The sequence below is a fragment of the Oryzias latipes genome, chromosome 18 (genome assembly GCF_053564925.1).
Source record: "Oryzias latipes strain Hd-rR chromosome 18, Olatipes_Hd-rR_3.1".
Lineage (NCBI taxonomy): Eukaryota > Metazoa > Chordata > Actinopteri > Beloniformes > Adrianichthyidae > Oryzias > Oryzias latipes.
This window is the reverse complement of record NC_136254.1, coordinates 37003452-37027693: the sequence shown is the minus strand read 5'-3', so window position 1 is coordinate 37027693 and position 24242 is coordinate 37003452. Positions and strand designations below refer to the sequence as shown.

At 44.2% G+C, this 24242-nt stretch overlaps 1 protein-coding gene and 1 long non-coding RNA gene across 2 annotated transcripts in view; one reads left to right on the top strand and one right to left on the bottom strand.

Annotated features, from left to right (window-relative positions):
• dlg4b (discs, large homolog 4b (Drosophila)) overlaps positions 1-9468 on the bottom strand; it is a 41023-nt gene extending 31555 nt beyond the window's left edge. Inside the window, exons 1-3 of the mRNA XM_078936891.1 lie at positions 9442-9468; positions 1719-1838; positions 11-81 (exon numbers count right to left, since the gene is read on the bottom strand). Of these exons, the coding sequence (XP_078793017.1) occupies positions 11-81; positions 1719-1838; positions 9442-9460 (210 nt within the window). The 5' untranslated portion in view covers positions 9461-9468. The remainder of the gene's footprint in view (positions 1-10; positions 82-1718; positions 1839-9441) is intronic.
• Positions 8992-20717, top strand: LOC144987458 (uncharacterized). The gene is made up of 3 exons (XR_013651339.1): positions 8992-9251; positions 16731-16911; positions 17699-20717. It is a non-coding gene; the product is annotated as an uncharacterized LOC144987458 (long non-coding RNA).
• Positions 20718-24242: the final 3525 nt, after the last annotated feature.

The window sequence follows — 24242 nt, the reverse complement described above, 5'->3', positions numbered from 1 at the left end:
GCGTTCTTACCTGTCCAGGTGTGTGAGGACGGCTCCTCAGCTGGAGGTCGTTTACCGCCAACTCATAGAACTCCTGGATGTCTGCACACACACACACACACACAAGCATCAAACCACAAACACACACATGCACATACATGCACACACACACACACAAATACAAACACACACTAATACAAACACACACACACATGCATCAAACCACAAACACACACATGCACATACATGCACACACAAAAACACACACACAAATACAAACACACACTAATACAAACACACACACACATGCATCAAACCACAAACACACACGCATGCACCCACAAACACACACACAAACACACATGCACACATGCACACAAACATACACACACACAAATACAAACACACACACATACAAACACACACACACATGCATCAAACCACAAACACACACATGCACACAAACATACACACACACACATACAAACACACACACACAAACACACATGCACACAAATATGCACACAAACACGCACACACACACACACAAGCACACACGCACACAAACATACACACACACAATACAAACACACATACAAACACACACATGCATCAAACCACAAACACACACATGCACATACATGCACACAAACATACACACACACAAATACAAACACACACACACACACAAACACACATGCACACAAATATGCACACAAACACGCACACACACACACGCACACAACAAAAACACAGACAGTGTGAAAAGGCAGCAGAGAACAGAACATTTAGTAAACCTGAGTGTAACACAGCCGGTAGAAAACCCTCACTGGTCACCTGTCTAGACAGGAACACCTGTCCAGGTGGTCCAGGTGCTCGTTAACCCAGGTCTCTAATCAGCCAATCACACGGCAGCAACGTAAAGCATGTCTACATGGCCCAGAGGATCTGCTGCAGAGCATCAGAACGGAGAACAAAGCTGACTGAAGGGACTTTGATGGTTGTTGGTTCCAGTCGGCTGCTCTGAGGATTCAGGAACTGCTGATCTGCTGGGATTTGCACCCACAACCATCTCTAGAGTTCACAGACAGAACATCCACACACCAACAGTTCTGATGGTGGAAAGGCCTCGTTGATGTCAGAGGTGTTTCCCAGACTAGAATATCTCCTTCAGGTGTTTCAGTGAGACGGACTCTGACCCCTCAAATCCAGGTGGACCTTCACCTCACTGAACCTGATGCTTCCAGCCAATCAGAGCGCAGATAGCCTAAATGACGGCGGTAATCCTGAGATTTTGTGCAGAGTCATGTGGTGTCACCCCGGTGACTCTGTTAAACCAGATTAGGATGCACAGTAGACCTGTAGACGTTCTGCAGGTCTTCACAGGAAAACTGGAACGTGTCAGAACACTGACTGCTGTACAGGTGTGTACAGGTGGGTGTTTGTGTACAGGTGTGTGTGTGTGTACAGGTGTGTGTGTGTACAGGTGTCTACAGGCGTGTGTGTGTGTACAGGTGTGTACAGATGTGTGTGTGTGTGTACAGGTGTGTGTGTGTGTGTGTGTACAGGTGGGTGTGTGTGTGTGTACAGGTGTGTGTGTGTGTGTTTGTGTGTACAGGTGTGTGTGTCTGTACAGGTGTGTACAGTTGTGAGTTTGTACAGGTGTCTACAGGTGTGTGTGTGTACAGGTGTCTGCAGGTGTCTGTGTGTACAGGTGTCTACAGGTGTGTGTGTGTTACCCAGCAGGGCCTGGAACAGGTCACTCTGGAAGATGTTGAGCAGTTTCTCTGCGCAACCTTTGACCCCCTCAGTGGCGTCAGCCTGACAGGCCTCCATGGCCTGCAGAGCACGGTCTGTATCTGCAGGAGACAGAACAGGTGTTAGGGGTTCCAGTGGTTCCTGTGGTTCCTGCGGTTGGTGAGGTCAGTCTTTGTCTGCTATGAGCAGCTGATGGGAGAGTTTCTGTGGGACTTTAAAGACCTCTGAGGAGAATCCATCATTGCAGATGATGTTTGTGTGTTTTTGTTTGTAACAGAGGAACCACAACCATCAGCCAATCAGTGAGCGACGTTCAAGTGTTCTAGATCAGGAATGCCAGCAGGGAACCTGAGGAAAACCTGGTTGTAATATTTGAATGAGGGATGACAATAGTTTAACAGAAACATAGAAGTCATGTGATCAACATGTTTGTGTTTCTGCTCTTTCACTGTGACAGAACGACTGATTCTCCTCAGACATCAGAGTGTTTGCAGTGAGTCCTTCTCTAGCCACTGAAGACACTGAAACTATGATTTCATTGAACCAGCATGGCTCAGCCCCCATGAACCCCCCCTGTAGATGAACCCGCCCCTTACAAATGACCCCCCCTTACAGATGACCCCCCCCCATACAGATGAACCCCCCCATACAGATGAACCCCCCCCCATGGACACCAGTGAAGATCACAAATCATTGAAGAAAAACGGTTCAGAGCACTGTCTAGTGGGTCTAGATGACCCCACTCCCAATGGTAAAGTACCTAGGATAGAACAAGGGTTTATTTTTATTGTCTTTCTGAGAAAAATAGAGCTAAAATTTGCCAGAACTGTCTAAAAAATTCTTGGGTAGCTGTCTGGTCCTGGGGCTTTTTTACTAGGCATGTTGGTTCAGTAAAGTCAAGCCTGAACCGTCCGACGTTGCGTGGTCGCGCAGCATCACGCAACAAATAGTCCGCTTTTTATGAGAAAAGCGATCCAAATCGAAAAAAAACAGGAACTAAGGACTAAAAACTGGTTAATATGTATTTCTTAGTGACCATGACCATGGTATAAGCGGGTTAATGGCCTTCAAAGTGTGCATTATCACTGTTTAACGCACTTCACAGTTTAAAGAGAACTTAAAAGACTACACAGTGTACTAGAGGGCTTCACAGAGTACTACTACAAAGAACTACACAGTGTACTAGAGGGCTTCACAGAGTACTACTACAAAGAACTACACAGTATACTAGAGGGCTTCACAGAGTACTACTACAAAGAACTACACAGTGTACTAGAGGGCTTCACAGAGTACTACTACAAAGAACTACACAGTGTACTAGAGGGCTTCACAGAGTACTACTATAAAGAACTACACAGTGTACTAGAGGGCTTCACAGAGTACTACTACAAAGAACTACACAGTGTACTAGAGGGCTTCACAGAGTACTACAGAGAACTACACAGTATACTAGAGGGCTTCACAGAGTACTACAAAGAACTACACAGTGTACTAGAGGGCTTCACAGAGTACTACAGAGAACTACACAGTGTACTAGAGGGCTTCACAGAGTACCACAATGAACTACACAGTATACTAGAGGGCTTCACAGAGTACTACAGAGAACTACACAGTGTACTAGAGGGCTTCACAGAGTACTACAGAGAACTACACAGTATACTAGAGGGCTTCACAGAGTACTACAGAGAACTACACAGTGTACTAGAGGGCTTCACAGAGTACCACAATGAACTACACAGTATACTAGAGGGCTTCACAGAGTACTACAGAGAACTACACAGTGTACTAGAGGGCTTCACAGAGTACTACAAAAACTACACAGTGTACTAGAGGGCTTCCCAGAGTACTACAGAGAACTACAAAGTGTACTAGAGGGCTTCACAGAGTACTACAGAGAACTACACAGTGTACTAGGGGGCTTCACAGAGTACTACAGAGAACTACACTGTGTAATAGACGGCTTCACAGAGTACTACAGAGAACTACACTGTGTACTAGAGGGCTCCACAGAGTACTACTACAAAGAACTACACAGTGTACTAGAGGGCTTCACAGAGTACTACTACAAAGAACTACACAGTGTACTAGAGGGCTTCACAGAGTACTACTACAAAGAACTACACAGTGTACTAGAGGGCTTCACAGAGTACTACAGAGAACTACACAGTATACTAGAGGGCTTCACAGAGTACTACAGAGAACTACACAGTGTACTAGAGGTCTTCACAGAGTACTACAGAGAACTACACAGTGTACTAGAGGGCTTCACAGAGTACTACAGAGAACTACACAGTGTACTAGAGGGCTTCACAGAGTACTACAGAGAACTACACTGTGTACTAGAGGGCTTCACAGAATACCACAATGAACTACACAGTATACTAGAGGGCTTCACAGAGTACTACAGAGAACTACACAGTGTACTAGAGGGCTTCACAGAGTACTACAGAGAACTACACAGTATACTAGAGGGCTTCACAGAGTACTACAGAGAACTACACAGTGTACTAGAGGGCTTCACAGAGTACTACAAACACTACACAGTGTACTAGAGGGCTTCACAGAGTACTACAGAGAACTACACAGTGTACTAGAGGGCTTCACAGAGTACCACAATGAACTACACAGTATACTAGAGGGCTTCACAGAGTACTACAGAGAACTACACAGTGTACTAGAGGGCTTCACAGAGTACTACAGAGAACTACACAGTGTACTAGAGGGCTTCCCAGAGTACTACAGAGAACTACACAGTGTACTAGAGGGCTTCACAGAGTACTACAGAGAACTACACAGTGTACTAGAGGGCTTCACAGAGTACTACAGAGAACTACACAGTGTACTAGAGGGCTTCACAGAATACCACAATGAACTACACAGTATACTAGAGGGCTTCACAGAGTACTACAGAGAACTACACAGTGTACTAGAGGGCTTCACAGAGTACTACAGAGAACTACACAGTATACTAGAGGGCTTCACAGAGTACTACAGAGAACTACACAGTGTACTAGAGGGCTTCACAGAGTACTACAGAGAACTACACAGTGTACTAGAGGGCTTCACAGAGTACTACAAACACTACACAGTGTACTAGAGGGCTTCACAGAGTACTACAGAGAACTACACAGTGTACTAGAGGGCTTCACAGAGTACCACAATGAACTACACAGTATACTAGAGGGCTTCACAGAGTACTACAGAGAACTACACAGTGTACTAGAGGGCTTCCCAAAGTACTACAGAGAACTACACAGTGTACTAGAAGGCTTCACAGAGAACTACACAGTGTACTAGAGGGCTTCACAGAGTACTACAGAGAACTACACAGTGTACTAGAGGGTTTCACAGAGTACTACAGAGAACTACACAGTGTACTAGAGGGCTTCCCAAAGTACTACAGAGAACTACACAGTGTACTAGAAGGCTTCACAGAGAACTACACAGTGTACTAGAGGGCTTCACAGAGTACTACAGAGAACTACACAGTGTACTAGAGTGCTTCACAGAGTACTACAGAGAACTACACAGTGTACTAGAGTGCTTCACAGAGTACTACAGAGAACTACACAGTTTACTAGAGGGCTTCACAGAGTACTACAGAAACCTACACTGTGTACTAGAGGGCTTCACAGAGTACTACAGAAACCTACACTGTGTACTAGAGGGCTTCACAGAGTACTACAGAGAACTACACAGTGTACTAGAGAGCTTCACAGAGTACTACAGAGAACTACACAGTGTACTAGAGTGCTTCACAGAGTACTACAGAAACCTACACAGTGTACTAGAGGGCTTCACAGAGTACTACAAAGAACTACACAGTATACTAGAGGGCTTCACAGAGTACTACAGAGAACTACACAGTGTACTAGAGGGCTTCACAGAGTACTACAGAGAACTACACAGTGTACTACAGGGCTTCACAGAGTACTACAGAGAACTACACAGTGTACTAGAGGGCTTCACAGAGTACTACAGAGAACTACACTGTGTACTAGAGGGCTTCACAGAGTACCACAATGAACTACACAGTATACTAGAGGGCTTCACAGAGTACTACAGAGAACTACACAGTGTACTAGAGGGCTTCACAGAGTACTACAGAGAACTACACAGTATACTAGAGGGCTTCACAGAGTACTACAGAGAACTACACAGTGTACTAGAGGGCTTCACAGAGTACTACAGAGAACTACACAGTGTACTAGAGGGCTTCACAGAGTACTACAAACACTACACAGTGTACTAGAGGGCTTCACAGAGTACTACAGAGAACTACACAGTGTACTAGAGGGCTTCACAGAGTACCACAATGAACTACACAGTATACTAGAGGGCTTCACAGAGTACTACAGAGAACTACACAGTGTACTAGAAGGCTTCACAGAGAACTACACAGTGTACTAGAGGGCTTCACAGAGTACTACAGAGAACTACACAGTGTACTAGAGGGTTTCACAGAGTACTACAGAGAACTACACAGTGTACTAGAGGGCTTCCCAAAGTACTACAGAGAACTACACAGTGTACTAGAAAGCTTCACAGAGAACTACACAGTGTACTAGAGGGCTTCACAGAGTACTACAGAGAACTACACAGTGTACTAGAGTGCTTCACAGAGTACTACAGAGAACTACACAGTGTACTAGAGTGCTTCACAGAGTACTACAGAGAACTACACAGTGTACTAGAGGGCTTCACAGAGTACTACAGAAACCTACACTGTGTACTAGAGGGCTTCACAGAGTACTACAGAAACCTACACTGTGTACTAGAGGGCTTCACAGAGTACTACAGAGAACTACACAGTGTACTAGAGAGCTTCACAGAGTACTACAGAGAACTACACAGTGTACTAGAGTGCTTCACAGAGTACTACAGAAACCTACACAGTGTACTAGAGGGCTTCACAGAGTACTACAAAGAACTACACAGTATACTAGAGGGCTTCACAGAGTACTACAGAGAACTACACAGTGTACTAGAGGGCTTCACAGAGTACTACAGAGAACTACACAGTGTACTAGAGGGCTTCACAGAGTACTACAGAGAACTACACAGTGTACTAGAGGGCTTCACAGAGTACTACAGAGAACTACACTGTGTACTAGAGGGCTTCACAGAGTACCACAATGAACTACACAGTATACTAGAGGGCTTCACAGAGTACTACAGAGAACTACACAGTGTACTAGAGGGCTTCACAGAGTACTACAGAGAACTACACAGTATACTAGAGGGCTTCACAGAGTACTACAGAGAACTACACAGTGTACTAGAGGGCTTCACAGAGTACTACAAACACTACACAGTGTACTAGAGGGCTTCACAGAGTACTACAGAGAACTACACAGTGTACTAGAGGGCTTCACAGAGTACCACAATGAACTACACAGTATACTAGAGGGCTTCACAGAGTACTACAGAGAACTACACAGTGTACTAGAGGGCTTCACAGAGTACTACAGAGAACTACACAGTGTACTAGAGGGCTTCCCAGAGTACTACAGAGAACTACACAGTGTACTAGAGGGCTTCACAGTGTACTACAGAGAACTACACAGTGTACTAGAGGGCTTCACAGAGTACTACAGAGAACTACACAGTGTACTAGAGGGCTTCACAGAGTACCACAATGAACTACACAGTATACTAGAGGGCTTCACAGAGTACTACAGAGAACTACACAGTGTACTAGAGGGCTTCACAGAGTACTACAGAGAACTACACAGTATACTAGAGGGCTTCACAGAGTACTACAGAGAACTACACAGTGTACTAGAGGGCTTCACAGAGTACTACAGAGAACTACACAGTGTACTAGAGGGCTTCACAGAGTACTACAAACACTACACAGTGTACTAGAGGGCTTCACAGAGTACTACAGAGAACTACACAGTGTACTAGAGGGCTTCACAGAGTACCACAATGAACTACACAGTATACTAGAGGGCTTCACAGAGTACTACAGAGAACTACACAGTGTACTAGAGGGCTTCCCAAAGTACTACAGAGAACTACACAGTGTACTAGAAGGCTTCACAGAGAACTACACAGTGTACTAGAGGGCTTCACAGAGTACTACAGAGAACTACACAGTGTACTAGAGGGTTTCACAGAGTACTACAGAGAACTACACAGTGTACTAGAGGGCTTCCCAAAGTACTACAGAGAACTACACAGTGTACTAGAAGGCTTCACAGAGAACTACACAGTGTACTAGAGGGCTTCACAGAGTACTACAGAGAACTACACAGTGTACTAGAGTGCTTCACAGAGTACTACAGAGAACTACACAGTGTACTAGAGTGCTTCACAGAGTACTACAGAGAACTACACAGTGTACTAGAGGGCTTCACAGAGTACTACAGAAACCTACACTGTGTACTAGAGGGCTTCACAGAGTACTACAGAAACCTACACTGTGTACTAGAGGGCTTCACAGAGTACTACAGAGAACTACACAGTGTACTAGAGAGCTTCACAGAGTACTACAGAGAACTACACAGTGTACTAGAGTGCTTCACAGAGTACTACAGAAACCTACACAGTGTACTAGAGGGCTTCACAGAGTACTACAGAGAACTACACAGTGTACTAGAGGGCTTCACAATGTAATACAGAGCATAATATGAAGCGGTTTAAAGAGTACTTCACAAAGTACTACAGAGAATTACAGAGAGAACTACAGAGCATTTAAATACTACTACAGGCTATTACAAAGGGTCTAGAGAGGTGAACCACAGAACAAGCTGTCAGTCAAAGGTGAGATGAAACTGGTCATTGTTGCCGGGTAGAAAACGGCTTTTTACACATTAAATCTCTGCTTTAGCTGTAAACTCTAAATCTTATTTCATCAAAAGTCTGCATGTCTGAACAGAGTCTGGACTGGAACATCAGGTCTTCATGAAGAAGTTCTGTTCCACAGAACCTCCTCACTTGATTCTGTAGGACCAGAGTTCTGGTCCAGACCATCACTAACCTCGTAACCCTTCTGCTATCCTATGACCCCCCCCCCCACCCTTCCATTGAGGTGTTCCCCCTACCATGACAAAGGTGGATAAAGGTGGAAAGATTTCATGTAATCCATGGACACCAGTGAAGATCACAAATCATTGAAGAAAAAAGGTTCAGAGCTCTGTCTAGTGGGTCTAGATGACCCAACTCCCAACGTTAAAGTGCCTAGGATAGAACAAGGGTTACCAGCTCATAACCAGCAGCTCGCTGTTAACCAGTGTTTCCGTTAACCAGATTAACCAGCAGATGGGAGGTCTTGTCCCCCCCCCTCCCCCCACCCCCTCAGTGAGGAGCTGCAGGAGGAACCTGCTGTTCTCCTGCTCTGATGTTCCTGGTTCTGCCATCAGAACAAAGACCAACGTGTGCAGAAACCTCCAGCAGGGGGCAGCAGAACCCCCACTTCTACGACCAAAAGAAGCTAAAGTTCTGTTTGTGGGTCAGTGAGGTCCGCTCTGCTGAGTCATCAGAACCATCAACCAGGGGGAGGAGCACAGGTGAGCCTCACAAAGCACACAACATACACCAGAACCAGCAGATCCGCATGCAACCACTTTAACAAGCCAAACAGAGAAACAGGCGTGTTTAAACACACGCACAGTGGCACCAACACACATACACACACAAACAGAGGTAGACACACAAACAAACATGTTGTTGACAGCGTCACCAACAGCAGCGTCTCACCTTCCCTCTTCAGCGGCATGTCGGCTCTGATCCACATAAATCCTCTTTAGGGATTTCACAAACCTGCTGTGCATGCTGGGAAATGCAGTCATAATCTGGAAATAAGGCCTCTAACCCTCATCATCCTCATCCAGCATGTTCTCAGGCTGCAGTCTGGTCTTTAAACTTGTATTTATGATTATTTTGAGTCAACTTGTGAGTCTGTGTCATTGTCATACATGTTTATTCATGTTTATTTATTTATTTTATAATAGACATGATTTCATCGTTCAGTGTCAGCAGTAGAGACGTCCAGGAGAAGAGACCAAAGTCTGAAGTGTGAATGTGATAACCTGAACTCCAGCAGGAACTGGAATGAAACAGTTAGGGCTGTCTGCTGTTATACGGAGTCTGACGGCAGAGAGACAGAAAGACTTCCTGAGTCTGGTGGTCCTGAACTTCACACTCCTGTACCACCGTCCAGAGGGGGGGGGTGAACAGACCTGGTTGTGGGTGGGTGGGGTCCTGAATGATGGAGGCAGCTCTCCTGGATCCTGTAGATGCTCTGCAGCGAGGCCAGAGGGGTCCTGGTGGTCTTGCAGAGGTAAGGTAAGGTAGACTTTCTTGTCCTCAAAGAAGAAATGTGTTCTGGGCCACAGAGATGTAAACTGTTACAACATCCTTCCTCATTCACACGTCACATACGTGATGAAAGAGCATAAAGTGGTTACATAGTAAATAAATAAACATTCATCCGATTCCAACATTCATCCGATTATTATCAGTGATCATGCACCAGTTTCTGTAAATATTTTTAGGGAAATATCGACACCCTCTGGTACAACCTGGAGGTTTAATACGTCTCTGTTAAAAGACCAGGAATTTCTTGAATTCTTTAAAAAAGAGTGGGCAACCTTCCTAGAATTCAACAATACTCCAGACATCCCACCGTGCCTTCTTTGGGAAACAGCAAAGGCAGTCATGAGAGGGAAAATCATTTCTTATTCAACGCACAAAAAACGCAAAGAGAAAGCAGATTTATTAGAATTAGAAAATAAAATCAAAACCCTGGAGACTGCTTATGCTGCTTCTGCACAGGAACACATTCTGGGAGATCTGAAAAATTTAAAGCTGCAGTTAAATGACATCATTAATAAACAAACACAATTTCAAATACAAAGGCTACGACTTGAAAGATTTGAAAACTCTAATAAATCTGGCAAATTTCTGGCTAATCAGCTTAAAATTAATAGAGAAAAATCATCAATCACCTCTATTATGGACCAAACAGGAAATGTCACTCATGACCCGGTCAAGATTAATAACGCATTTGAAAACTTTTATAAAAACTTGTACACACCACAGATCAATCCGTCAGAGCAAAGTATTGACTCATTTCTTAATAATGTAAACCTACCCAGGTTAAATGAGGATCAAATAACAAACTTAGACTCTCCGTTCTCGTTGTCTGAACTTCATGAAGCTCTGTTACTTATGCCTAATGGTAAAGCACCAGGGCCTGACGGCTTTCCTGCTGAGTTTTATAAAGAATTCTGGGAACAACTGGCACCAACGTTTTATAAAACGGTCACATCTATTAATGAGAGCCAATCAATGCCACCTAACATGAACTCAGCCAACATAATCCTTCTTCTAAAACCAGACAAAGATCCCACTAGTCCTTCAAGCTATCGCCCCATTTCTCTAATCAATGCAGATGTAAAAATTATCTGCAAAGCATTAGCACAGAGAATAGAAAAAGTCACTCCTCACATAATTGACTTTGACCAAACTGGATTCATCAAAGGCAGACACTCGGATGATAATGTCCGTAGATTAGTTAATATAATAGACTTTGCCACCATTGAAAACCAGGAAATGACGGTACTAACGCTGGATGCTGAAAAAGCCTTTGATAGAGTAAACTGGAAGTTCCTTATTGCTGCCCTCCATAAGTTTGGTTTTGGAGAAGCATTCATCAATTGGATCAAAATATTATATCACAACCCCAATGCATCAGTTAGAACTAATAAACAGACTTCAAACAGGTTTTTTCTTGGAACAGGAACCAGACAGGGCTGCCCACTCTCTCCTTCTCTTTTTGCTATATTTATTGGGCCTCTAGCTGCAGCAATAAGACAGAATGAGAGCATTATAGGAATAAAAACCAAACACAGCCATCATAAAATTAGTCTCTATGCAGATGACATATTACTGTTTTTAAGTAATTTACATTCTGTAAATGAAACGGCAACAATCATTAATGAATTCTCTTCTATATCAGACTATTCCATTAATTGGAATAAATCTGTTTTATTACCACTGAACAATAATGCGGAGCAAGGACTCACAATACCAGTCAAATCAGGAAATATCAAATATCTAAGTACCAATTTTTCCCCCAAACTATCAGAACTGGTGCAGCTAAACTACACCCCATTACTGAAAAACATACAGGACGATCTAACACGCTGGACCAACCTGCCTTTGTCCCTTATGGGCAAGGTAGCCACGGAAAAATGAAAATCTTACCCAAAGTTAATTATCTCTTCTCAATGATTCCCACACAACCGCCATTAAAATGGTTCAAAACATTAGACTCATCCATATCAAGCTTTCTATGGAACAATAAACCTGCAAGAATTAGTCTAAAAACTTTAAAATCTGCAAAAAGCTGTGGAGGATTAGAATTACCTAATTTCCACAAATACTTTCTTGCAAATAGATTACAATACATCTTAAAATGGTAAAATGGTTAAAAGATAATCCAGAAACCAACTCATGGTTAGACTTGGAACAGGCGTTATGTGGAAAGATCAACCTGTCAGAACTACCATTTATTAGCCAAATAGTTAAAAAACAGGATTGTTTCAAAAGTATTAATATAAACGCCACTTTAACAGCCTGGTGGGAATTTCTGAAAATATCGAAATCATCAATTCAACCGTGCAAAATGACACCCATCTGGAACAACCCAGACATCCTCATAAACAAAAACATGAACCACTTCCCAGCTTGGCAAGCAGGGGGCATAAAACAACTAGAGCACATAATTATTGATAGAAGATTCATAACTCCCCAGGAACTTCAAGACAAACATGGAATATATAACTTCTTGGAATATCAGCAACTTAAATCAATTATTACTAAAAAGTTTAAATACAGAGACAACGATTTAAAGCTACCAGATGTAGTTACCACTCTGATCAATTTCTCAATGAATAAAACTCTCTCCAAAATATACAAACTTTTATGTAATTTAGATAATAATATTGCCCTTCCAACAACAACATGGGATGCGGATTTGAGCATCAGCACAGATGAAAGTTTTTGGTCAGAACTTTGTCTAAACACCTTTAAAATGACAAAAAGTCCAAATCTGCAGCTAATACATTTCAAAACTCTTCACAGAATTTACTACACTGGACAGAGGATGTTCAAGATGGGTCTCAGCAACTCAGACATTTGTCAGCACTGTGACAGTAATCTACCCGACAATTACATGCATGCACTATGGTCCTGCACGCCTGTCCAGGCTCTCTGGCAGCAGGTATGTGCCGATCTATCAGTCTGGCTTAAGGTTTCAATCACAGCTTCACCGTCACTTTGTGTGCTTGGTGACATGAGTGCCATCGATGTTGAAGGAGGATTAGGCTCTATCATTTTCATAACTCATTGCATTGCTAAAAAAACGATTTTAATAAATTGGAAAAGCAAGAAAAATATAAATATAAGTCAACACAGAAATCTGCTGTTTGATCATATCAGCTTGGAAAAAATGTCAGCCCAAGGTTCAAGTAACTTTGAAAGAATTCAGTCTCTCTGGTCTCCCATAGCTGACTCCATGACTTAGGGGATGGGGGGGGCTGGTCGTCGCTGCTCCTTGCCCTTCTGCCGTGGGCCGGGGTGGGGGTCGGGGCCTCCGGTGCCTGGCGGGGGGTGGTGGGGGCTCCGTTGGTCGGGGGGTCGGGTCCGGCGCCTGGGTGGGGCGGGCTGGGGCGCTGCGTGGTCCTCTGGGGCTTCGTTGTGGGGTCGCGTGGTGGGGGGGTGGGGTGGTGGTCTGGCTTGGCTTGGGGGGGTGGTCCCTTTGCCTGTGCTGGGTGGGGTTGGCGGGGGGCGCTGCTCGGGGGGGGGCCCAGCGGCACTGGATGGGCTTCCCATCTACGCCTCGGGCTGGGATCAGCCCTTCCCTGGCTATGGGGCGGGACGGGACAACCCTCTTGGGGCCCCCGGGCGCTCTGGGTGACAGTCTACCAGCTGTCCCCAACTTACCCCCTTCCTCATATAACCTCATAATAGGGTGAGGGGGTGGGGGGCTTAGCCTGCGATGAGCCTTGGGGGGGGGGTTTACTAGGCAGTGGCCCCCCTCCTATGGTTACCTTATGGAGTGGGCCCCCCCTCTTTCGGTTTTATTTGCACCTTAGACATGTAGGGCCCTTGGTAGGGGGGGTGCTTGGACATCACCGCCAGCAAGCAGCTGATGTCCCTGTAGCACCCTACCCGCCAATTTTAACCACACCTTAGACATTTAGGGGCCCCTTGGTGGGGAGGGTGAGGGGACGTCACTGTGAGTAATCAGGAGGCGTCCCCTTAGTGCCCTACCCGCCAATTTTAACTGCACCGCCCTTAGTACACACACCCCTCCCCCCTCAATATATACATCCCAACATAAACACACACACATGCACACACACACCCTCTCAAACACACATACACGCACACACATTTTGCAAGGAAGGTGGGACCTAGGACCATCTGTCCCCTGCCTCTTCCCTGGTGGGGGGTACGGGCCCCTATGCAACGGCGGCCGTGTCCCCGGGGTGCCGGCTCCCTGGGCCCGGCGGTGCTCTCTCCGCGCGGTGGGGGGGTTCACATTACATCTGAGCCGGGGCTGTTGGTGTCCCAGGGGGGGGGTTCTGGTCCTTGCTCCTGAGCGCTGGGCCCCGCCAAATTTCCAACTGTGGCCGAGCCTGGTCGGGCCATATTTACAACACCCCTTGTGGGCCCTCTTTTTTTCCCCCGGGGTTCCCCCCTCCTGGGCGGGGGCGGCGGGCCCCTGCCTTGCTCCTCCCTGGACCAACCGTGGGCCGGGTGGATGGCTGCCTGGAGTGCGGAGCGGGTCTCCCTTGGGGGGTCCTGGCTCGTACCTGGGGTTGGGGCGGGGGGATGCCCAGAACTCCTGGGTGGTGGTGGGGTGCTCGTCTGGGGCTGTGGGCGTCCTTCTCCAGTGGGGCCCTGCGTTGGGTTCTCCCGGCGCGGCTGGGGGGCTGTTCTCCTGGTTGGGCTGGGGCGGCGCTCTCTTTCCCTCCGTGCCTCCCTGCTCTCTGGCCCTGGGGGCCTTGCGGCGGTCCTGCTGGCCCTGGCCTGGGTGTCGGGCTTGGTCGCCCGGGTGGTGGTTGTTCCCTGCCGGTTTCCGTGTGGCGTTGGGGGGATTCCGGCTGCCGCTGCTGCTGCGGTGGGGGTTTTGGGGTGGGGATGGCTGGGCACTCTCCCTCCTTCTTTCCACGTTCCACCATCCATTTTAGAAGAACATAAACACTCACCTGAGCACAGGTGTTAGCTCACCTTTGCACTAACAGTTTGCATGACTGAATGGCTGAAATATTTCACACTAGTTGGTTTTAAGGCATAAGTATGCGTGTGTGAACACTATCTGTTTTGTGTACATGTCGACAGGTGGACATTTTTGCAGCTAGCAGGTGTTTATAACACTTGAGTGTGTGTGTGGACAGGCTCCGCCCTTATTGTACTACATTTGAACCGTACCATAATGATTAAAAACCAGTAAACCTGTCTGCTCTATGCTGCTTCATGGTCTTATCCCCCTTCCCCTCCTATTATCACCCCCTACCCCCCCTCTCTCTAATGTCCCTCTCTCTTCTTCCCCTCTTTCCTTTTCCGTCCGGTCCAACACCAAAGATTTTCAAACATGTTTGAAATTAATAAAGTTTGGCCTCAATTACAAAAGGGGTTTATTCAGACATACCTTTGGTTTGTCTGAAGATTAATAACCCCTCTTGTTAAAGTAAAATATGTCCAACACAAGAGGCCCTCAGCTCTCATCTGTCTGCCCAGCTGTTGGACAGGACAAGTTAAAAAAAAAAAAAAAAAAAATAGTAAATAAATAAAACAGAGTATACAGATTCACCCCCCAGGCCTGACCCTCACAGTCGAGAACACGAAGAGAAAAGAGTAAAAAATTGTCAAATGTTTTGTTCGATCCCTTAAAACCACATCGCTAAAAGTTCTTTTTTGTAAAATCCATGAACAATTTACAAAACAAAAATTTCCATAAAAATACACAACTATTAAAACTAGAGACCAGAACCCAACATTATGAATACATGAGCTCCTAACAAGTGACAGAACAATTCAGTTATTTCTAAGACAACTGATCTACACAGATTTCCCTCTGCAGAGACATCTGATCAGTTCTTGTTCAGCTGCTGCTGGAATGAATGGAGATCTGAATCCAATTGTTTTGTATTTAACTGCTCTGAATCGTCTGCCTGAAGGTAAAAGCTCAAATTCCAGGAACAGGAAGTGACCGGGGGGGTCCTTTATTATTTTCCTTGCTAGCCTAAGTGTTGTTTCCTCATCTGTGACCTGATGGTCCCTACAGCCACAGATCATGGGGGCTACATTGAGTGGCTTGTAAAGTTTATTTTTATCATAAACACTTAGTGCCCAAACCATGCTGCCATTGCGTGTCTCACTAGGTTTTCCAGTACTGCATTGGACAAGGTGATGAGTGTCTTAGTGATGACACCAAACAGCCTCAGCCTTCTCAGAAAGTAGAGTCTTTGGGGCAGTTTTCCACTGAGATAATCTACATGAACGGTCCATTTCAGCTGGTTATCTATGCAGACACCCAAACATTTGATGGACTTTACTGCTTCAGTCTGACTGTTTCCAATTACTAAAGGTTTATGTGAGGTAACATTTAGGATCAATGTGATCTCTTTGGTTTTGATGTGTTCAAAAGTAAATTATGATCCTCACACCATTTATTGAAGCGTTTGGCCTCATCAAAGTGAAGTGTTCTCTGCAACAGGAAGGAGACTGATAATAACTGTGTCATCAGAGAACATTATCATTTTATTTTGGCTGTGGCTGCTTTGGTAACTGTTAGTGTAAAAGTAAAGAGCAGTGGTGACCTCACTGCCCCCTGTGGCATCCCCGTGTTACAACATAACACTTTAGACAGTGTGCCATTGAGCTTCACTTGTTCTGTCAGTCAGGAGTGACGAAACCATTTCACATGTCTGGATTTAGCTTCATTTCCATCATCTCTTCACCGCTCTCTGCAGGCGTTGGCGGTCCGTGGCGGTAGAGCCGCCGTACCGCACTGATCAGCTGGTCAGGATGGACTCAACCATGCAGCTGGAGAAGCTGCTGAGGATCTTTGGGGACATGCAGGACCTCCTCAGCCTCCTCAGAAAGAACAGCTGCTGATGAGCTTTCTTCACCTGTGAGGTGTTGAGTGTCCAGGTGAGGTCCTGGCTGAGGTGGACCCCCAGATATCTGAAGCTGCCCCCCCCCCCCCTCCACTTCCAGACCCTGGATAAGAAGCAGCTGATGAGGGTTCCTCCTCCCCTTCCTCATGTCCACTATCATCTCCTTCATCTTGTCTGTGTTGAGGGGGGGGGGGGTTGTTGTCCTCACACCATGTCACCAGACTGCCCCCCCTCCTGTAGGCTGCTTCGTCCCCACCAGTGATGCGTCGTATCACAGCGGTGTCATCAGCAAACTTCAGGATGATGTTTCCAGTCCAATGATGAGGTGATGTTCAGTCCAACCTGACATCACATCATACATGACACATTCAGATGATGTCATGACCTCATTGATAAACGTTGAGAACAGTAAAGGTGCTAGCAGAGTGCCCTGGGGTACTCCAGATGTTACCGTTACCCATTCAGAGGTTTTCCTGTTCATTACAACTGTCTGTCTGACAGATGGAAACCAAACCATTGGAGCCTCTGACATGACAGCAGTTTATGATTGACAGACTGACAGGCTGCAGATAGATGCCATCTGTCTGATCACTGTTAGATGCCAGGCAGGATACAGGTGAGGGGGAGGTTGGTGACACATGAGCCTCCAGGAGGAAACCATGCTGTGCACAGGAGCAACGTGTTTGAATTGTTTGTCATGTACTATTTTCTCCTTTTCCTCACTAAAAAAATGCTAGAGGAGATGTGGAACGGGGTTCTGGGTTCTGGTTTGGAGTTCTATCCACTGTATGTCCTAATGTTTCCTTTCTTTGTGGTTGAAGGTGGAGCAGATTTTGGAAGCCGTCTGTTTCTCTGAAAAGCTTTGAACACAAACATGATGGTTTGAAGTTTTCTTCAGGAGCAAACAGGCATGCAGGTTCAGGTCAACTCAAGCACCTTCATGGCATGAGTGTCAAAGCAAACCAGGATTCTGATCCGTAGACTGTACCAGCACCAGACCAATCATGATGTGACGTCATCCAGAGAAAACGCCTCACCTCCAGCTGCAGAAAATCAGGCCAAATCCTCACTGATGCTTCCTGATACCAACGCCGCCACCTAGGAACCAGAAGACAGAAGATGGCGACCGCGACCGCATGTAAGAAACTTCTGAGTTCTTAAAACTTGGAATTCGCTGCACAAACTGTTTTATTCGCCGACCCTTTGCCTTGAAACAACAGCAAAAAGTTTTTCCGTGAAGTTTTTTCAAATTAATATTTCAAAATCTAAACTAACAATGATGAAGAAATCAAAAGATATCCGCGGCTCTCTCAACCGCAGCAGCTCTCTGGAAAATATGGAAGTGGATGCTTCTGAGGAAAAACGACACATCAGAGAGAACCATTCCTATGCCTGTCACATGAAGGATGATGAAGAATGCTCTTCAATGCCAAATACACCTGTGAAACATCCCCCCAAGAAGGTGAGAGGAGAAGAAAAGTAAAATAATCCTGAGAAAAGCGCTGCAACGGAGCCGACTTTGTCTGAGCTTCAGTCCACCATCATCAAAGCAGTTACCGAAAAAATTAAGGAACGAGCAGACAAAACTGACGAGGCTGTGCATTACAATACTGTCCAAATTGATAATTTGAAGAAGTCGCTTGAGTTTGCCATCAGGAGGTCATGGACTTGAAAAAACTAAATGAGAGCCTGAAACAGCAATGTGAAGAGCTGGAGAAGAAGGTTGGAGAGATGGAAACCAAAATGAACGATGCATTTCACACAATTAGTCACAGTTTTATGATTCGAGTTATTAAAGAATTTGGATTTGGAAAAAGATTTTTAAAAGCAATTGAGGTTCTATACAATGGATGCAACAGCTGAATTAAACTGGCACATGGCCCAACTCCCAGATGTGACATTAACAGAGGAATCCTGCAGGGATGTCCTCTCAGCCCTTTTCTCTTTTACTAGTTGCTCAGGTTATGGCCCTTCATATTGAAAATGTCCATTTGGTGGTATTACAGCTTTGGGGAGAGAATCTAAACTCTCTCAACTAGCAGATGACACAACAATGTTTTTGGCCACTAAACATGAAATAACAAATGCAATCAAAGGAATCAAGGACTTTTCTGGAGTCTCTGGATTAGAAATGAACCTTAACTAATCTGTCCTGTTTCCACTAAAAGATTGTGATTCACCAGAAATAGACGGTGTTCCAGTTAAATCTTCGCTTACATATCTTGGTAGAATTATTGATAAAAATGAAAAAAATCGCAGTGAAGTTAATTTCAAGCCAATAACTGAACAAATGATCAAAAGATATAACATGTGGTTAATGAGAGATCTTTCTCTGAACGGTAGAATTCTGTTCTCTAAAGCTGAGCGAATCTCTAGATCTGTCTGTGTGTCTCTGTCTTTAGAAATGCCAAAACACATCTGTAACCTATTAAACAAAACATTATTTGATTTGATTTGGAGGAAAAAATGTCATTACTTAAGGAAAAATGTTTTATGTAAAACCAGAAAATATGGGGGCATGGACGTATTAACCTTTGAAACTTTAAACAACTCTTTTAAAATAAAGTGGTTAAGTCAGTTATTGAAAGAGGAAGACAATATCTGGAATGCATTTCCCAAATATATATTTGACACAATGGGAGGCCTTAAATTCTTGCTAAAATGTAATTATAAAATTGAAAAATGACCCACAAAACTTTCAAACTTTTACAAACAAGCCCTGCTGGCCTGGAAACTCCTTTATAAGCATAATTTTTCTCCAACAACTTGTTTTATTTGGAATAACAGTAATGTACAATACAAGAATAAATCACTTTTTTTCCTAGATGGTATGATAATGATATTGTTTTAATCAGACAACTTTTCAATCCTCATGGACATCTTCTGACGTATGAAGAAATTGGGTATTCCTGTTCCACCCAGAGGATATGCCATAGTGTTAGATGCCATTCCAACCAGTCTACTTCAACTGTTTAAAGGGATTTAGAACACCAGACAGTTTTTTTGGACGATGTGGATATTTGTGTTAATTCAGTTTCCAATAAACAAATAAGAAATCTTTTACATACCACAACCTTACCTGCTGGGAGGTTTTATTGGGAGTCCAAATTTGTGGACATAAACTGGACATATGCTTGGACTATTAGTAATAAATACTGTCTAAATAACAAAATAAAAGAGGTGTCCTTCAAAATATTGCATTGTATGTATCCTACCAAAAGAACTTTGAGTAGATTTGTTGGACATGGACCTGTCTTGTTCATTCTGTGGAACTCAGAAGGAAACTATTTATCATCTGTTTGTGGACTGCAGACATACAAATCTGTTTTGGATTGAAGTGGGAAACTATATTAGAAATATAACTAAACAAACTGTTACATTTTTAGATAAAGACATTGTTCTGGGTTACCTTAATGTCAAAGTAGACAAAGATTGTATCTTCATTACACAATTGTTTTTATTATTGGCAAAATTCCATATCCATAAAGCCAAATGGTCAAACTCCAAACCTAACTTCCAGCAGTTTTTGAGTGAAATCAATCAGTAATGTACCATTATCAAACATCTGCAAAACCAAAAAGCAATTCCAACTCATTTAATTTCTGAAAAATTTAAAATTTATTAAACCACAAAGATTTTTGAAGTAATGATTCTTTTTGTTTTATATTGTATATGTATGTGTATATATTTATATACTTTTTGTTTTATTTCTTATATTTTCTGTAATATTTATACATTGCAATTTCCCCTGAGACATTCACATTGTTATTGTATTGTGTTGTTTGTCAATAAAGCATGAAAAAAAATAAAGTAACCAGTCGACAGCGATTGGTCCGAGTCGCTCTGAGTCATCGTATCCATGGCAACTCCATAGATAGTCCTGTAGAGATGTAGAAACAGAAGCAGCCATGTAAACGGATCATAAACGTATTCTTAGTTACTTTGAATGTTTGTTCTCAGGATCATAATAATCCCAGTAACTGGAAACTGAACAAGTCATTACTTAATAACTCAGATCTTCTTCTTCTTCTTTAGCAGTCTGTCGATGACGTCAATGACACAGGGAGGAGCTTGTGCCTATGGCGTATGTGGGAGGACATCCCAATTGCTGTCTTGACTGTCCTGTTGCAGGTGTCACACCTGTAGGTGGCTTCAGCGGGTGGAGGTGCTGGTTCTAGTCTACGCTGCCTTCTTTTTGACGATAGCTGAACATTTTGTTCCCTGACATCAGCAGCAGCGCCGGTCACCACCCTCCTCCATGTCACACCGTCTTCAGCTTTTCCTTCCAGTTGTCACATTCATTTATGTTCTTCAGGTGTCTCTTGAATACGTCTTTAAAGCGTAGTCACGGCGCTCAAACTTTCCTTGATCCTTCTTTCAATTCTCCAAAGAAAACAGCTTTGGTAGTCTGGTGTCTTCCATGCGTGTAACATGCCCCGCCCACCTTAGTTGACATGTGGTGACTCTCTGCATTTCTGCCCTATCCAGTACCTCAAAGTTTGACACATGATCTTTCCATGAGATGTCTCTGCTGTACTTTATCAAGACTCTTAATGTGGCGTTTGTAGACTGTCCAAGTTTCAGAGCTGTACAGAAGTGTCAGCATTATGATGGCTCTGTAGACTTTCATCTTCAGGTGGATTCCTCTCTGGTCCCACAGACGACTTCTCAATTTTCCAAAGCCTGATGCTGCAGATTGAATTCTTTTTGATATTTCTGTGTCTATTGTCAGGGTCCGCTCGGCAGAGATTGAGTCACAGGACAAAAAAGATCTTCAAATCAGGGGGTTTTATTTTACCCAACACAAAAATGACATGGGCCCAGATTAAAATGAGGTTAACTTAACAGAAATGTATCTGAGAGAATCAATAACAAAAGCTCAAACCAACTCAACCAAAACTGACCCCCCAACAGGAAACATTAGGGAGATTTTATACTGGCTGATCAGACCAATGACACAATGGGGAGGGAATCAAAAATACATCCATCCATCCATCCATCCATCTTCCTCCGCTTATCCAGGTCTGGGTCGCGGGGGAAGCAGTCTAAGCAGAGATGCCCAGACTTTCCTCGCCCCAGCCACTTCCTCCAGCCAATCTGGGGGTACCCCGAGGCGTTCCCAGGCCAGCCGAGAGATGTGGTCTCTCCAGAGTGTCCTGGGTCTTCCCCGGGGCCTCCGTCCAGTGGGACATGCTGAACACCTCTCCAGAGAGACGTCCAGGAGGCATCCGGACTAGATGCCTGAGCCACCTCAATGGCTACTTTCAATGTGGAGGAGAAGCGGTTCTACTCCGAGCTCCTCCCCCTATCTCTAAATACTCTCAAAAATACAAAACATTTAAAACCTAAATATTAACTAAAGTAGTAAATTACTAGTAATTTAACGCTTTAACCAAGAAACTAAACTTGTACTTCAAAACAAGCTTAACATATTCCAATAAATGCAAACAATAGTCCTACAAAAGAATAAACTTTGTCTTTCCCCTCCATCTTCTCCACATGGAAGTGTTCAGGAGTTGTCCATGCTCCTCCCTTTCCAGGTCATCAGGAACTTCCTTAGCTCCTCCCACTGCCACATCATCAGGTAGTTCCCAGCTCCTGCCTTTGCCCCAGCATCAGGCCTCAGACAGAACTTAAAAGAATAGAATTACTCAAAACAAAATTAACTAAATGTGTGCAGAAGTCATTAACTTAATTTTGTCCTGTAATGTGTGAAATACAAAGAAATGATTTATTCAACATAGAAATATAACAAATGAACTTAACTGTGGGGCAATGGGTTCTGCCCTCACACTATACTTCCACTATTGGAGATAGTACTTCCCAGGTAAGACAACTTGTCTACTTCAGCCAGTGGAATACCATTCAGGAGCACTGTTCATGGGTTCAGCTTTGCATTATGGGTGTCTTGGATTAGGACTTCTGTTTTCTTGATGTTGATTGTTAGTCCAAATCTTGTGGAAGCTTCAGCAAAGGCTGTCAGTAGCTCTTGCATGGCCTGAAGACTTTGAGTTACAAGTGCTGAATCATCTGCAAAGAGCAACTCCTGTGTCAGTAGTTCCCGTGTCTTGTTCTTTGCTTTCAGGCGCCTAAGATTGAAAAGATCTCCATCGCTTCTGGTTCTAATAAAGAAGTCACCAAGTTCTTCTGGCATGCTTTGTAGGACTGCAGTAAGGAAAATAGTGAATAGAGTTGGTGCAGGAACACATCCTTGCTTCACGCCATGTCCCACACTGAATGCGTCTGAACAACTATCACCACATCAAATGCTAGCAGTCATACCATCATGAAAACTACGTAACACTCTAATAAAGGTTTGTGGGCAACCGTAACGACTCATTAGCTTCCATAGGGTCTCTCTGTGAACCGTGTCAAAAGCCTTGCTGAAATCCACAAAGGTGACAATTACTGGTTGGCGTTGTTCAGCACACTTTTCTTGCAGTTGTCGCAGTGTGAATATCATATCATGAGTAGATCTGTTGGCTCTGAAGCCACACTGACTGAAATTGAAGAATTTGGGCAAGTATCTTACCCGCTACTGAAAGAAGTGAAATTCCCCTGTGGTTTCCACATTCTGCACGGTCTCCTTTTCTTTTACAGATAGTCACGATGGTCGCATCCTTGAAATCTTGAAGGACTTCTGCTGTTGTTGACCAGATGTTGCAGAATAACTGCAACAGATGTTCTGTCAAAGCTGGTCCACCATATTTCCAGACCTCCGGTGGTATACCATCTGGTCCTGCAGCTTTCCCACATTTTGTTCTCTTAAAGGCCTTGTCAAGCTCTTCTGTGGTTGGTGGTGTATCCATGTGATACCTGACCGGTAGTAGTGGAATGTTACTGACAGCAACATCATCAGCGGTGTTCTCTGGATTCAGCAGAAGACTGAAGTGCTCTCTCCATCTCTCCATGATCTTGCTTTTGTCTATCTGGAACACGCTGCCGTCAATACTCTTCACTGGATCCAAGCTGGCACCCTTCGGACCATAAACTTCCTTCAGTGATGCAAAGAAGGCTTTGGAGTCATTTCGGTCTGCAAGGCTCTGGATTCCATCTGCTTTCTTGGTCCATCATTCATTTTTCATTTGCCGCGGTTTCTTTTGGAGCTCAGATTTTACGCTCTTGTATTTGTTTTTTGTTGTTCTAGTACATCTAGGAGCTAGTGTCTTGTGGAACTGCATATTCTTCTTGTTGATAAGTTCCATAATTTCTTCGTTGGATTCGTCAAACCAGTCTGCATGTTATCTTGGTTTGCCAAGCCCGCCTGATGCCGCACTTGACGCTGTTTTCTTAAAGGCGTGCCACTGTTCTTCTAGTTGGTGGTGTTAAGGGATTTTCAGTGATCACAGTTACAAGGTTGTCCTT